The 14,635-nt window shown below is 41.4% G+C and overlaps 1 protein-coding gene across 6 annotated transcripts in view; it reads left to right on the forward strand.

Moving 5' to 3' along the window:
• The window catches only part of LOC119653501 (guanine nucleotide-binding protein G(s) subunit alpha), a 132,536-nt gene that overhangs the window by 112,961 nt on the left and 4,940 nt on the right, over positions 1 to 14,635 (forward strand). For all 6 annotated transcript variants that reach the window (XM_038058151.1, XM_038058156.1, XM_038058153.1 and 3 more), the window contains 8 exons: positions 868 to 1,668; positions 1,732 to 1,828; positions 10,497 to 10,617; positions 10,739 to 10,867; positions 10,929 to 11,108; positions 11,174 to 11,298; positions 11,393 to 11,466; positions 11,536 to 11,682. In XM_038058151.1, coding sequence (XP_037914079.1) covers positions 1,387 to 1,668; positions 1,732 to 1,828; positions 10,497 to 10,617; positions 10,739 to 10,867; positions 10,929 to 11,108; positions 11,174 to 11,298; positions 11,393 to 11,466; positions 11,536 to 11,682 — 1,155 coding nt within the window. In that variant the 5' untranslated portion in view covers positions 868 to 1,386. The remainder of the gene's footprint in view (positions 1 to 867; positions 1,669 to 1,731; positions 1,829 to 10,496; positions 10,618 to 10,738; positions 10,868 to 10,928; positions 11,109 to 11,173; positions 11,299 to 11,392; positions 11,467 to 11,535; positions 11,683 to 14,635) is intronic.

Consider the following 14,635-nt stretch of genomic DNA (forward strand, 5'->3'; position numbering starts at 1 on the left):
GTGTTTTCACATGAAAATATCCCCAATTCGGTATGCCATAACCTTCTAAGCGAGGATGGCCGTCACAATTTTTTAACGATGTTGAGAGAGAGATAACTTCCCTTTGCATACTCCGCCATCCTTTCTCCTTAACGTGGTAGGGTTGAAAATTAAAACACTACCATGACGACGTCATAAATAATCCACTTTGGAGGGCCATAACTTTTTACAGGGGGTGACCGCTACGAGCTTTCATTAGGATTGAAGGAAGACTCCCCCTGCATAAACTTCTCCATCCCTACGAGGATGGGGTTGAAAATGTAACCTTTACCAATTTTCATGACGATCGGGTGAACGGTCTAGAAGTTGATCTTTCGCAACATCATCTAGTGGCGGACTATAACAACGTTGATGGGACCAAAGTATGGAAAAATACATTTTCATGGCGATCGGTTGAACGTTTTCGCGGTCCACCGATCATAAACGAATAGTTCTCAACTCAAATATTTTTTACATCAGACATACATAAAACCGATCATACCTGAAATGTTGAGCTTCTGATTTTCGACTTGTTTTATATTTGAGGAGAGAGAGCTTAGAATTAAGGTTTCACTTAATATAAATCTCATTGTTATGTTTGTGAACGAATTAGAGACAAACTAGTATTTGGCGGACACTTACGGTCACAATATTTCCAGGACAGAAGGTGGACATCATCTAATGAGTTGCCTTTGCCTTAGATGAAACCGCCAATTGTTGTTTTTGCACGAAGCCTTCAATTGTTCATCTAACGAAGTTCATTTTATATTAAATGATAGACTAGCATTGCTGATCCGTATCTTAATAGTTTCTGAATGCAACTAATTTCGTCTCTTTTCTCTCTTCTAGGTTTCCTAAGAATCGTGTGAAGAAGTCTATAAAAGCTGAACGCCATACATAAACTCTAGCAATGTTTACAAGCAGCTAATTAATCCAAACGAATGAAGGACACCGGCCACTGAATGGCGAGATAAATGTACTTAATTTTGCAGAATCCATGAAAATTCAGTCCGACCGCATAAATCGCATACGCACAATTAAGTATTACTACAAATTCGCGTTCTCTTAAAACCAAACGGACTGAATTCACCGAAGCAGTAGCTATCTTACTACGAATTACTTGAAGACACAGAAACAACTTTTTTTTTCGCGCAAAAACTACAAATCTTACAACATTTCAACTTTCTTTACGTGTTAATCTCGTTAAAGAAAAACAAACAAAACGGCGTCGTACAAGGAATTCGTTTAACCCCAATAATCAGATAGTGTAAATTTAGGCTGGCTCGTAACGGTGAAACAAGGGGGGCAGAGTCTCCCGACGCATCACCGGAGGGCGGAGCCACCTGTTGGTGGTCGCCCTGGGCTGCTATGGGCTGCTTTGGTTCGGCCGGTTCCAAACAAACAGATGCTGCCAACGATACGGAGGATTCGAAAAGTCAAAAACGACGCAGCGATGCCATCACGAAACAATTGCAAAAGGATAAACAAGTGTATCGGGCGACACATAGGCTCCTGTTATTGGGAGCTGGTGAGTCCGGGAAATCGACAATTGTTAAACAAATGCGAATTTTGCACGTTAACGGTTTCTCGGAGTCGGAACGAAAACAGAAAATCGATGATATCAAAAAGAATATACGAGACGCGATTCTGGTAAGTCATCAAGGATTAAAAATTAACGTGAAAAATTTTGAACATATTTTTTATCTGTTTCAGACAATTACCGGTGCTATGAGCACACTTAATCCACCTATACCATTAGAGAAAAAAGAAAATGAGGCTAGAGTTGAATATATTCAAGACTATGCTTCAAGTAAGTGTCAATTAAATTAATATTAGGAAATAAACTAAATCTATAAATACAAATATCTTGAGAAATGGATTTCTAGTTATCAGAAGCGATGAAATTTTATAGTTATATATAGTTTATAGTCAACAATAGATACACAACTTATACACAACTTAAATCAGTTCAATTTGCAATTCATTTTTTTGACAAAGATATGAAAACAGAGAATCAAGATCTAATTGTCCAACCTTTGGATAAATTTTGATAGTTTCTTCAAATGGAGGTAAGTCAAGGAACTTTGCTGTCGACTTTCTAGCCAAGACAGAGTGGAGAACCGATGACATCTTCGGGGTCGGCGACATATTGCAAAGTTATGACACAGTTTTCTTCCCCGACGGATTACCGGTCAGCCGGTTATAGGAGCATAGAGGGGAATAAGCGGACTAATAGACTCACCAAGCGGGGATCCGCATTTGCCAGTTCCTCGATGGGCATAGTCAACGTCCCGCTAGCTACTGTTAGGAAGGGAATCTACTTCCATTGCTTAGCAGCCGCTAACTTGAGATTGCGAAGGTTCACCAAGGTTCAAACCAAGGAGAATTTGGCCCGTTTATAACAAGACCCGATCGGAAGGGCCTTTAGGCGAGACGTGTGCAAATGCTTACAAGATTACGGCGGTCTTCACGGGGCACTGACCTATAGGGGACCATGCCCCCAAACGGGGCATACCTTACAAGAGGGAGAGGAAGGACAAACCCTCAGGGATGTCCTTTGCGATTGCCAAACTCTAGCTAGAACCAGGCTACGAGTACTAAGTACACCATTCTTTGAGAACCTTACGGAGTTCTCTAGTTGCAAGGCGGAGACTTTCTATCTTTCATGAATGCTACAGGCTAGCTCTGAAGTTTGTACCGGCTGGACTATGCCTACCTTGTTCTTGTCCCCTTAGTCATGTTTTTAGGAGTTAGTGGCGCCAATACGGCGCATGACAGCCCTAACTGAGCTCTTCGGCGCGGCCACTCTTCTCCTAATGCAAAATTTGTGAATTCTCTTATATTTATATACATACAGTCGCGGCCAATGAAATGTGGACGTTTGATCGTTTTTAAGTGGTAATGTTGGTACATATTAAACGCACTTTTCAATATTTTGTTAAACCGCCTCTCGCTTTTATAACCGCTACAACTCGACGTGGCAATGAACTGATTAAATTTTTCAAGACTTCTGCTGGAATACCTTCCTATCAAACCTTTTGGATTATTCTGTCTAACTCTTCTAAACTAGTCCACCCCTCTTTCGCTATCTGCACTTTCATTATGCGCCAAAGGTTTTCTATTGAGTTAAGATCCGGACTGTTGCCAGGCCATAATATACAGGAAACATCGAGTTCTCGCAAATAATTGTTTACCTGTTAAAAATTAGGAAAGGTAAAACAGTTGGAATTGCAGACTATTGTTGAGGATGGAATAAGAGTTAAGGAAAAAATGACGCTTACCAATTGAGCTCGATGACAAGGACCAGAATCATCTTGGAAAATCATTTGATCCACTTGCGAAAAATGCTCTTCGAGGACAGGTACCAAATTTTCTTCTAGGATGTTTTTATAATCAACAGCCTTGATTGTCCCTTCAGGCATAGCCAATCGTCCGATTTGGTAATACGAAAAGCATCCCCAAATCATTCTGCTCACTAGAGGCCTTGATGTTCGTAAAATACACTGGTCGATATAACGCTCTCCGATTCTTCTGCGTACATACTGCATTCCATCATTACGAGATATGTTGAACTTTCATCTGAGAAGATCACATTCCTCCAATCATCAAGGCGTTTCCGTTTCATTTGAGCGGTCAAGCGCGGTTTCTTAGCGGGCGGGTGTACACATATCCCAGCCTTTTGGCGCCTTCGTCATACAGTCCTTGTAGAAACTGGTGTTCCTCTAAGTCCAACAAAATGTCTTCTAACGTCCTCAGCCGGTCTTTAAGACTAATCATCTTTAAGAGTCGATCTTCACTTGCAGAAGTCTTTCTGTGGGCTCCTAATTCTACTTTTCATCAGTAGACCCAGTCACAAACATTTTTTTAAAAAAAAAGTTGCCACTGCAGAGCTACTGTAGCCTACCCTAGCCGAACTTCCCGCACACTTAAAGATTCGGCTCGCAACATCAAAATCTTTCCTTTTGCAACTTCATTTTTTTTGACAGTCGACATCCTTTCCGTTTTTCTAACTGTTGTCTGCGCGTCAGAACACATTACTGATCTAAAAGCTTCAAGGTCGCATCTATTTACGCTAAAAAATGTACTACCTGCAAAATAAAGTACCTGTGTTTCCATAAAACCCTTTTATTGAACTTTTAAAGCTTGTCCACATTTCACTGGCCGCCACTGTATATACTTATGTGCATATTTGCTGTTCACTCCTTGATTGAACAATGACCAAACATGCTGCAAACGGAATTCAAATCTAGGACAACCAGACCGACAATACTTTTCTTTCCGAACTCACTGTTGGTTTTCCGAATTGCCTAGATTCAGATTTCTTCAAAATTGGTGGAGCACTAAGAAGGACGCACCCTAGTAATGAAGAAAATTGCCCAAACTAAAATAATTTTATGCCAAAGATTTTTGAGTTGAGACAAAACCTGGCCAATTTATAATAAAGATATATTAGAGACATTTTGAAAAGGTTATTTTGGATTGACAAACGCTTTTGCGAAGGTTTGGAGAGTAGACCCGAAAAATGGTAGGGTCACCAGGCTGGTTTTCATAGAAAATTTAAGTGTCATGATAACTACAGAGAATATTCGATTTTTTACTTTTAATTTTTAAAATAATCAATTGTCTAATCTCACGAGTATTTGAATATCTTCTGAACTGACATGAACACTGAAATGTGCTCTGAAAGATTAAGCTACGGAAAACGGCATGCGGAATAAAATTATGGAGAGCGGCACTAAATTCCCATTTGTTTACTTTTTAGATATTTCCCGATAGTGTTTCTTATGTTTGTCTATATAATAATAGATGATGTTCATTTCTTTGCATCAGGATTCACTTTTATACTGTCTTATTTCCTCTCCTCCAACGCCGCGACAGCCTAATCCAAACTTTCAACCAGTTTTTAGGTCAGGTTCCCTTGTCTGGAAACATGCCTCTCAGCTACGTCAGAGCAACGAGAGTCCTGGGGTTTTTACGTGAGTACCTGTCTCGTGGACTTAATTCCACGGTCTTCTTAAGACACGGATTGATTTTGTGATCACAATCAGAGCCCCGCCGCAGCAAGCTACGACAGTATCAGTCTATACCGAGTGCATGGCTCAGTATTCATACTAGTGGATGTCAGACCTACCAAAATCTCTACCGAACTAAGGAGTACGGCACCAGTGTTGAAACGCAACACCACGCGGAGACCCGAAGTTCTCTGTTCGCTTGAACACAACCACAACCCCGATGAAACTCCCACACTTCAGATGAATCCCCGTGCAGACTCGGATCTGATCGCTCTAATTAGAACTTTGGAGCATTCACCTACTGCATCACGGCCGGCAAGCCAATGCGATACAGCGTCTCCCGGTGCCACCACTATGGTGGTTCTCCTTGGCCACTTGGTTTTGATTCGGCCAACAGGGGCGAACGTCGGCCAGGCGCCTTAACCCCTAGACATACTAGCTTGCCTAATCTCCTTTCAGGACTGCTGGCTGGATCAACGGCGCGACTGGCACCCGACACAAGTTCCGGCCACCGGTTAACTGCCGGAGCGTGTATAGCTGACATTAACTTTTCCCTGGCAGCTTCAAAAGTGCCCTCCAACCTTTGCGTACGTTTCATACAGTTCAATTTCTTTATGTTTGGCCTCGAATGTCCTTCTAGTTATTTGCTCATTGGCCATTCGTTGTATTTGACTGATCCGGTGTAGTCTTCGCAATTTAACAATTTCTGATGCCGATGGAACGTCATATAGATTATACAATTCGTTACTGTGTGGAACTCCCTATATTGCTTCCGTTTTCGCCGAATCAAAAATTCATCGTAAAATTTTACTACTAGATACTAACACCTGAGTCAGCCCAGACTTCATAAACTACTTTACAGTCTTATTATGGTTCTCTAGATCCTAAGCTTATTTTTCCTGTAAACTTCTCGTTGTCGTGATTAATTACCGTTGAATATGTTTCTCTTCACTGCCATCCTTCCCCAAACTTACACCGAAATAAATAAATTCAAGTTGAAGTTACCTATTGTAAGGTTTTGCTGCAATAGTTATCATCATGAATTCTATTTTCATTAATACTTAGACTGACTTTCGGCATTGTCCTATTTCGGGAACCCATTTTTCGCATTGGAAATCGATCGTTCCATCATGTCAATATCGTCAACGAATCCAAAAGTTTATGGGGATTTGTAAAACAACGTTTCTCTTGTTAGTTTTAAGATACTATAGCCGAGGGCTACGTAAAGGTAATAGGCGCGAATCCTACTCCTGGTTTTTGTTCGCCATTTTTGGGAAACATTTAACATCTTCAGCTTTTATTGACAATCAGTTCCTGTACCTGAAAGCTTTGCTTGGCTTCGTCAGAGAGCAGGAAAAAATCAATGATGGATTGACTAGCGGGTCTTGTCGGGGAATCCGGGGAGACCACCTCTAGGTTGGCTGACGTGAAAGGGTCGTGGATCCAGTTGTAAAGGGTTTGCTCATTTATCGTCCCAGGAGTTGTGCGTGAGTTAAAGTCGCCTCTCTAGATTTATTATTAGTTGGATTCTTGCTGTTTTTTTTTGTGGGCGGAACCAAGACTTTCGACCAAATTCCTGAAGGCCAGTTTGTTGCCTTGTGGAGCTAGATGTGCTGCAGTTCTAGGAAGAGTATTCCTAACTGCCTGGTCGAGACAAGTTTTGTGACATCTGTGTTACCGTTGATTTGTTCCTTATCGTTTCCGCATTTTTTTTTGCCCAGCCAGATACTCTTCTGGTATGCCGGGCATCCGCGGTAGTAGTGGGGATGTCCGGTCTGGCCGCAATTGTAGCAGTGTGGCGTCTCTGCCGAGGGTGTAGGGCATTTCCCACGAACATCTGTTTTTGTGCATTTCACGCACCTGTACACAATGGAACAATTGAGGGCGATGTGCCCGATTTATTATATGTTGTGTCACAGACATTTTATTTGGAAGCTGCTCCACCTACTGTTCTGAAATTTGATAGGAATGCTGGAACTGTCAATCTCATGTAAAGGCGTCACCTTGTACTTTGTTGAAAGGAACTCCCTACAATTGCAGATTTTTTGTAGGACTTTTTTTTAAAATATATCTTAGGTCGAGGTCTTGATAAGTAGTTTTCGAGATAGACCTTAGCTTTGACAATAATTAGAAAGGAGGGAAGGGAACAGGTTTAGAAAGTGTGCACGTTGATCGAGGGTTCACTCGCAGAAATTACTCAATCGATAAATTTGTGTCCCTTAATGGAATCCAGGCTTTAAATTATCCCACTTTCTGGTTCAATTCAAGACATGGAGTATCAACATTACATACGAGAATCAGTTATGTATAACGGGGATTTTTAATTTTGAAGATTTTTCTGAATATGAAATAATTGCAGAACATTTCCTGCGAATTAAGCCACCGATAAAACAGCATGAGGAACGCACTGGCCCGCCGCGCATTAAATGGTGGCGATTTGGTGAGAAGAAAGAAGAAACGGTCTCACTCATACGATTGCCAACCATTACGAATGTGGAAGAATCATGGAACCCAATGAAAGACACGATCCACAAAGCGACCTCTGCAACCCTTGGGGTCACCAAGCCGGGTAAGCGGTACATCAACCGAGATACTTGGCTTTGAAATGATGATGTTGAAATGAAGGTCCGTGAAAAGAAACGCCTCTACCACAAATTTCTCGACGATAAAACGCCTGCTAATTGGCAAATTTATAAGAATGCCAACCGGGAAGCAAAGAAAGCGGTCGCTGTCACCCGAGCGAACCATTTCAAAAATCTTTACGATAAACTGGACACTCGGGATGGCGAGAGAGATCTGTATCGACTTGCTAAAAGCCGTGATGAACGCACACAGGATATCGAACACTTCTGTTGTGTTAATGACAAGAACGGTACTTTGCTTACCAACCGTCGAGCCGCAACGGATAGATGGCGAGAATACTTCGAGCAGATTTCAACTGATGAATTTGCTCACCCTCCACTTCCACAATCATTGCCGACATTTGGAGCAGTTCCACCAGTCAGCGCAACTGAACTCGGGGAGGCAATAAAACGAATGAAATCGGGGAAAGCCACAGGACCTGACGACATCGCATCTGAGCTCTGGAAAGCGAAGAGCTGGGATTCAGCACTGTGGCTCAGTGAATTCTTTAATCGGGTTATTCAGGAAGGAAGAACACCATCTGACTGGCAAGAAAGCACCACTCTTCCAATATGGAAAAAGAAAGGTAGTCCAGCAAAATGTTCAAATTACCGTCCGATCCGGTTATTTTCCCATATCATGAAGATTTTTGAACGCATTCTTGATAACCGTATTCGCGAAATCCTTGAAATAAGCGTGAATCAAGCCGGATTTGTCAAGAACTGCGGAACTACTGACGCAATGCACGTTGCGCGGTTACTCATGGAGAAACACCGTGAGAAGCATCGCCCTCTTTACATTGCCTTTGTGGATCTAGAGAAAGCGTTTGACCGTGTACCACACGAACTCATCTGGTATGCTTTACGACAACACTTTGTGCCAGAAGAACTCGTGCGCTGGGTTCAATTGCTCTACCACGATCCGAAAAGTAAAGTTCGAAGTATGGCGGATGTATCAAAACCGCTTCGTGTCTCTGTTGGAGTTCATCAAGGAAGTGCCCTCTCACCACTCCTCTTTGTCCTTGTTATGAACACCGTCACACGGGATATCCAACGTCCAGCGCCCTACACACTGCTTTATGCAGATTATGTTTTCCTAGCATCTGATAGCAAAAATGATCTCGAGCAACTTGTTCAAAAATGGAATGATCGCCTCATGCAACACGGTCTCAGATTGAATTTAAACAAAACTGAATTTTTGACGACCGATCCCCATGAAACAGGCATAATCACTGTCAGCGGCAGTGATCTGCCCAGAACTGAGCGATTTAAATACCTCGGGTCAACGCTATCAGCCAATGGAGAGCTGCGTTATGAAATTGCTTCACGCATTAACGCAACCTGGATGAAGTGGCGTTCCACAACTGTTGTCCTTTTTGATCGACGTATCAACGAACGTCTCAAATCTAAAATTTACCGCAATGTCGTCCGTCCAGTCGCTCTCTATGGTTCGGAGTGTTGGCCAACCATAAAAGACAATGAACGGCGTCTTGCGATAATGGAGACGAAGATGCTACGTTGGACTAGTGGCGTCATACGTTTAGATCACATCCGAAATGAGGATATCCGCGATCGTTATGGGGTTGCACCGATCGTGGAAAAGTTGCGAGAGAGGCGTCTTCGATGGTATGGTCACGCAATTCGTGCAAACGAGAATTCACTTGCCAAGATTGGTCTGAACATCGAAGTCGATGGTAAACGACCAAAAGGAAGACCTAAGCAACGGTGGCTTGATACGCTGGATGGGGATTTGAAAGCCTCGAGATTACACCCAGATCAGGCATTCGATAAAGCCAAATGGCGAAGCCGATCACGACGAGCCGACCCCGCTTGTGAACGGGACAAAGGCTGAAGAAAAAGAAGATTTTTTATTTTTGGAAATAGTTTCCTTGTATTAAAACATTTTTTCATAAGCGCACAAAGAGTTAACCTCTTCATCGAGATTGAACTTTTGACCTCCAATAGCTTCCTTCAACGGACCAAACCGATGATTATTAACGCAAATCTAGGCAGGTAAACTCATGCCCCATCATAGGTGACAATACGACAGAGAAATCTGATGATGGAATATACACTCCATTGTCTAAGATCGACCGAAGAAGGAATTTCGTCGACGGTGAGGCGCCGGTCTTCCTTTAAAAGCTCCCTAATTGCAACGATGTTTTCGTCTGTGATGGAAGTTCGAGGACGCCAATTGTGACTCTAATTTGCACCTTCATCAAAACGTTTGGGTCATTCTTACATGCGGGTTTTACAGAGAACTTCAGCCCCGAATTGCGCCTGTAAGCGTTCTAAAATTTCAGAATGTTTGAATTCTTCTCACGTCAGGACCTTTTTAATTCGCTTCGCAACAGAAGAAGCTCTTTCCTTGCTCTAATTAAGACTGAATAAGAAGAATATTGGTAGCGGAAGCGGAAGGAGAGTAGGGAGACTCAGACCGAATTGGTGAGAAAAAATTAAAGCTTTCGTACGCTCCAACAACGCATGATTACCAAATTCCTGTTTATAATTAACTGACTATCGTACAAGTGAATAGTCTAAATTACTACATATATATGCACTGCGAGCTATATTCAAATGGGAAGGAAATACTCAAGACCTTTCAGGTTTCCAACTTGTTCCTTTTCAATAACGCTTTAGAAAGATCAGCAACGGAAGCAGCTATGCGAGGTTACACAGTGTACGACACGTAGGCGTGCCATAAAGTCGATGAACTTCTCCCCACACAAATATGAATTTTGAATGTTATTCTGATGAACCTAATGAAGTGTCTTGATAGTTGAAAACCATTCTGTCATTATTATTATTAAATTATACTAATTATGTCTTTTCTATTTTCTTCCAGATCCTGACTTTAATTACCCTCCAGAATTTTACGAGCACACAGAAGAGCTGTGGAAAGATCGTGGTGTTCAACAAACATATGAAAGATCAAATGAATATCAATTAATCGACTGTGCTAAATAGTAAGTTAATTTGAGATCCATATTTATTAGAATCTAAATTTTTGCTAAAAGCGTAAATTATACTCCCCGAATTCTAAACCATTTTAAATAATACTCAATGTTTCAAACTATTCTCTTACAGTTTCTTAGATCGTGTGAGTATAATTAAACAACCAGACTATACACCAAATGAGCAGGATATATTACGATGTCGTGTCTTGACGTCGGGAATTTTCGAAACTAGATTTCAAGTTGATAAGGTTAATTTTCAGTAAGTAGCAATGGTTTAATAGAGTGATGAGAGGTGCTGAAAATATTACTTTCTCCTTCAGTATGTTTGATGTCGGTGGACAGCGAGACGAACGTCGAAAATGGATTCAGTGTTTTAATGATGTAACTGCAATTATTTTTGTAACTGCCTGTTCTAGTTATAATATGGTTCTTCGTGAAGATCCAACACAAAATCGACTTAGAGAGTCACTTGATTTATTTAAAAGCATTTGGAATAATAGGTAAACGTTGCTGGGATTTGTTCAAGTTTGAAAGTTTCTAAACTTTTATTTTACTTTAATTTCAGATGGTTACGTACAATTTCTGTAATTTTATTCCTTAACAAGCAAGATTTATTAGCAGAGAAAATCAAGGCTGGTAAAAGCAAATTATCTGATTATTTTGCCGAATTTAACAGATATCAAACGCCAAGTAAGTGAACTGTTGATTGCAGGAGTACCTAAAAACTGCATTAATTTATTATTGCACGACTTTAAATATTTATCGCATTACTTATCACTTGCAGATGACGCACTTATAGAACCTGGAGAAGATCCAGAAGTAATTAGAGCAAAATATTTCATTCGTGATGAATTTTTGGTAAGATTACTGCAGGAATGATTTGTAATATTAATGATGGACTAATGATTTGATTTTTTTTCCAAACAGCGCATTTCAACAGCTAGTGGTGATGGTAAACATTATTGCTATCCTCATTTTACATGTGCTGTTGATACGGAAAACATAAAACGGGTGTTCAATGATTGTCGAGACATTATACAAAGAATGCATCTGCGTCAATATGAACTTTTATAGGTGAGTACGATCCCCTTTTTCCATATTGCTTCAAATTCGAGTAAACCTTTATCAATCAGTGTTAGATGATTTTTAACTATTCTTCGACAAAAAGTGGTATGGCTCACGGAGTCTATTTTTACCTGTTGATGTTGGAAATAAGGGTAGTTTCTGCAGTAGAAAGTATTAAGAATAGAAATAAATAAAATACCAGGAGAAGTAATCAATAGTAGTCCGAGAGGAGCTTATTTTGGACGAAAAATTCAAAATGTACTATTACTACTGCGACAATGGCTGTGGGGTTTGGACAACCCAAAAAATTAAGTTCCTAACAAGATTTTCGAAAATCCATCTATGGATGAGTAATATGGCTTCCATTCGATGTTTTTTCTTAAATTTGGAAATTTCAAAGGTGTGATTAAAGGACATTGTTTGCTGCTTTAATTTTTCTTTGATTTTTGAGGGTGAAATATCTTCTTTCAGGCTTTCGCTAGTGCTACAAATGTCTAGCTTTTTTGATAAAATTCCAAGTTATAAGGATATTAATGCAGCTCGCGTGAAGGTTCCCATCGATACGCCCTCGCAGACTTCTATGCCAGATTCCCCAATGGGGTGGGTCCATTTGAATATTTCAATCCCCTCACTTCACATATAAAGCTTTCTGTTTCTTGATTCATACTGGATTGAAATTGCATTGGAATGAGAACCCGTGAAAAGTAACCGAACGAACGAACAGAAAAATTAGAAACCGCGACCGGAAAATTCGGGATCCGGATGTTTCGATCGAGAGAGGAAATTCGCAACAGATCGTATTTCTGTATTTGATGGCCAGGAAATGCCGAAATAAGATAGGCCGCGCCTCACCAACACCTAAGGCAAAAGAATCATCAAATAAGGATGCGATGCATCAGGAATTTTCACCTTCAACTGCGGTCATAACTTGTCCGGCTCTATGTGCGCGGTCCAATTAAATTTTTTCGTAACTCTCTTTGAATTTTTGGGTTCTAGATAAATTCTAGTACGAATCCAACGCTCCATAGTATTTAGGCACTTTAATTTTTACACATAAAGTGAGGGGAGAGTCTAAAATGTCCAAAATTACCTTTTCGCATTCCCGAGCCTGGTTGGCACAAAAGCAGACAAGTGGGTATTGATGGATTACTTTAGTCCTACTGCACGTGCTAGCGGGTTTGCACGATCAATGGTTTTAGATAAATTTAGATCTGCGTTTGTCATGATTAATCCGAATAGTTATCTCCAACATATACGATCCTCCTCTACGTTCGGAGCGATAGAAAAAAACAGGCATTCCTCGAAGCGTCGTGCTAAAGTCGTTCCATAGCCCCACTTATGCAATCATACCAACGTCTTAAATCCGCATATCAACCTATTATATTAATTGCAGGAAACTACAGGAACAGATTCAAAGGTCAACAGCCAACAAGACTCTTCCTTTTCTTCAGCCTTTGTCCCGTTCACAAGCGGGGTCGGCTCGTCGTGATCAATTTCGCCATTTGGCTTTATCGAATGCCTGATCTGGGTGGACTCTAGGCTTTTAAATCCCCATCCAACGTATCAAGCCACCGTTGTTTAGGCCTGCCTTTTGGTCGTTTACCATCGACTTCGATGTTCAGAACAATCTTGGCAAGTGAATTCTCGTTAGCATGAATTGCGTGACCATACCATTCAAGACGCCTCTTTCGCAGTTTTTCCCCGATCGATTCAACCCCATAACGATCGCGGAAATCCTTATTTCGGATGTGATCAAAACGTGCCACGCCATTAGTCCAACGTAACATCTTCGTCTCCATTATCGCAAGACGCCGTTCATTGTCTTTTATAGTCGGCCTACACTCAGAACCATAAAGGGCTGCTGGACGGACGACATTGTGGTAAATTTTAGATTTGAGACGTCCGTTGATACGTCGCTCACAAAGAACACCAGTTGTAGATCGCCACTTCACCCAGGTTGCGTTAATGCGTGAAGCAATTTCATAACGCAGTTCTCTATTGGCTGATAGCGTTGATCGGAGGTATTTAAATCGCTCAGTTCTGGGCAGATCACTGCCGATGACAGTGATTGTGTGTGTTTCGTGGGGATCGGTCGTCAAAAATTCAGTTTTGTTTAGATTCAATCTGAGACCGTGTTGCATGAGGCGATCATTCCATTTTTGCTCGAGATCATTTTTGCTACCAAATGCTAGGAAAACATCATCTGCATAAAGCAGTGTGTAGGGCGCTGGACGTTGGATATCCCGTGTGACGGTGGCGATAACAAGAACAAAGAGGAGTGGTGATGGTGAGAGGGCGCTTCCATGATGAACACCAACAGAGACACGCATCGGCTTTGATACACCCGGCATACTTCGAACTTTACTTTTCGGATCGTGGTAGAACAATTGACCCAGCGCACGAGTTCTTCTGGTACTATGTGTTGTCGTAAAGCGTACCAGATGAGTTTGTGTGGCACACGGTCAAACGCTTTCTCTAGATCCAGAAAGGCAATGTAAAGAGGGCGATGCTTCTCACGATGTTTCTTCATGAGCAACTGAGCAGCGTCAGTAGTTCCGCAGTTTTTGACAAATCCGGCTTGATTCACGGTTATTTCAATGGTTTCGCGAATACGGTTGTCAAGAATGCGTTCAAAAATCTGCATGGTATGGGATAGTAATCGGATGGGAGGGTAATTTGAACATTCTTCTGGACTACTTTTCTTTTTCCATATTGGAACAGTGTACTTTCTTGCCAGTCATATGGTGTTCTTCCTAAATAACCCGATTGAAGAATTCACTGAGCCACAGTCTCGGGTCCCAACTCTTCGCTTTTCAGAGCTCAGATGCGATGTCGTCAGGTCCTGTGGTTTTCCCCGATTTCATTAGTTTTATTGGCTCCTCGACTTCAGTTGCGCTGACAGTTAAGTCCTTGAGGGTTTTACGTGAGCACCTGTCTGGAAGACTTAATCCCACGGTCTTCT

The sequence above is a fragment of the Hermetia illucens genome, chromosome 4 (assembly GCF_905115235.1).
Source record: "Hermetia illucens chromosome 4, iHerIll2.2.curated.20191125, whole genome shotgun sequence".
Taxonomy (NCBI): domain Eukaryota; kingdom Metazoa; phylum Arthropoda; class Insecta; order Diptera; family Stratiomyidae; genus Hermetia; species Hermetia illucens.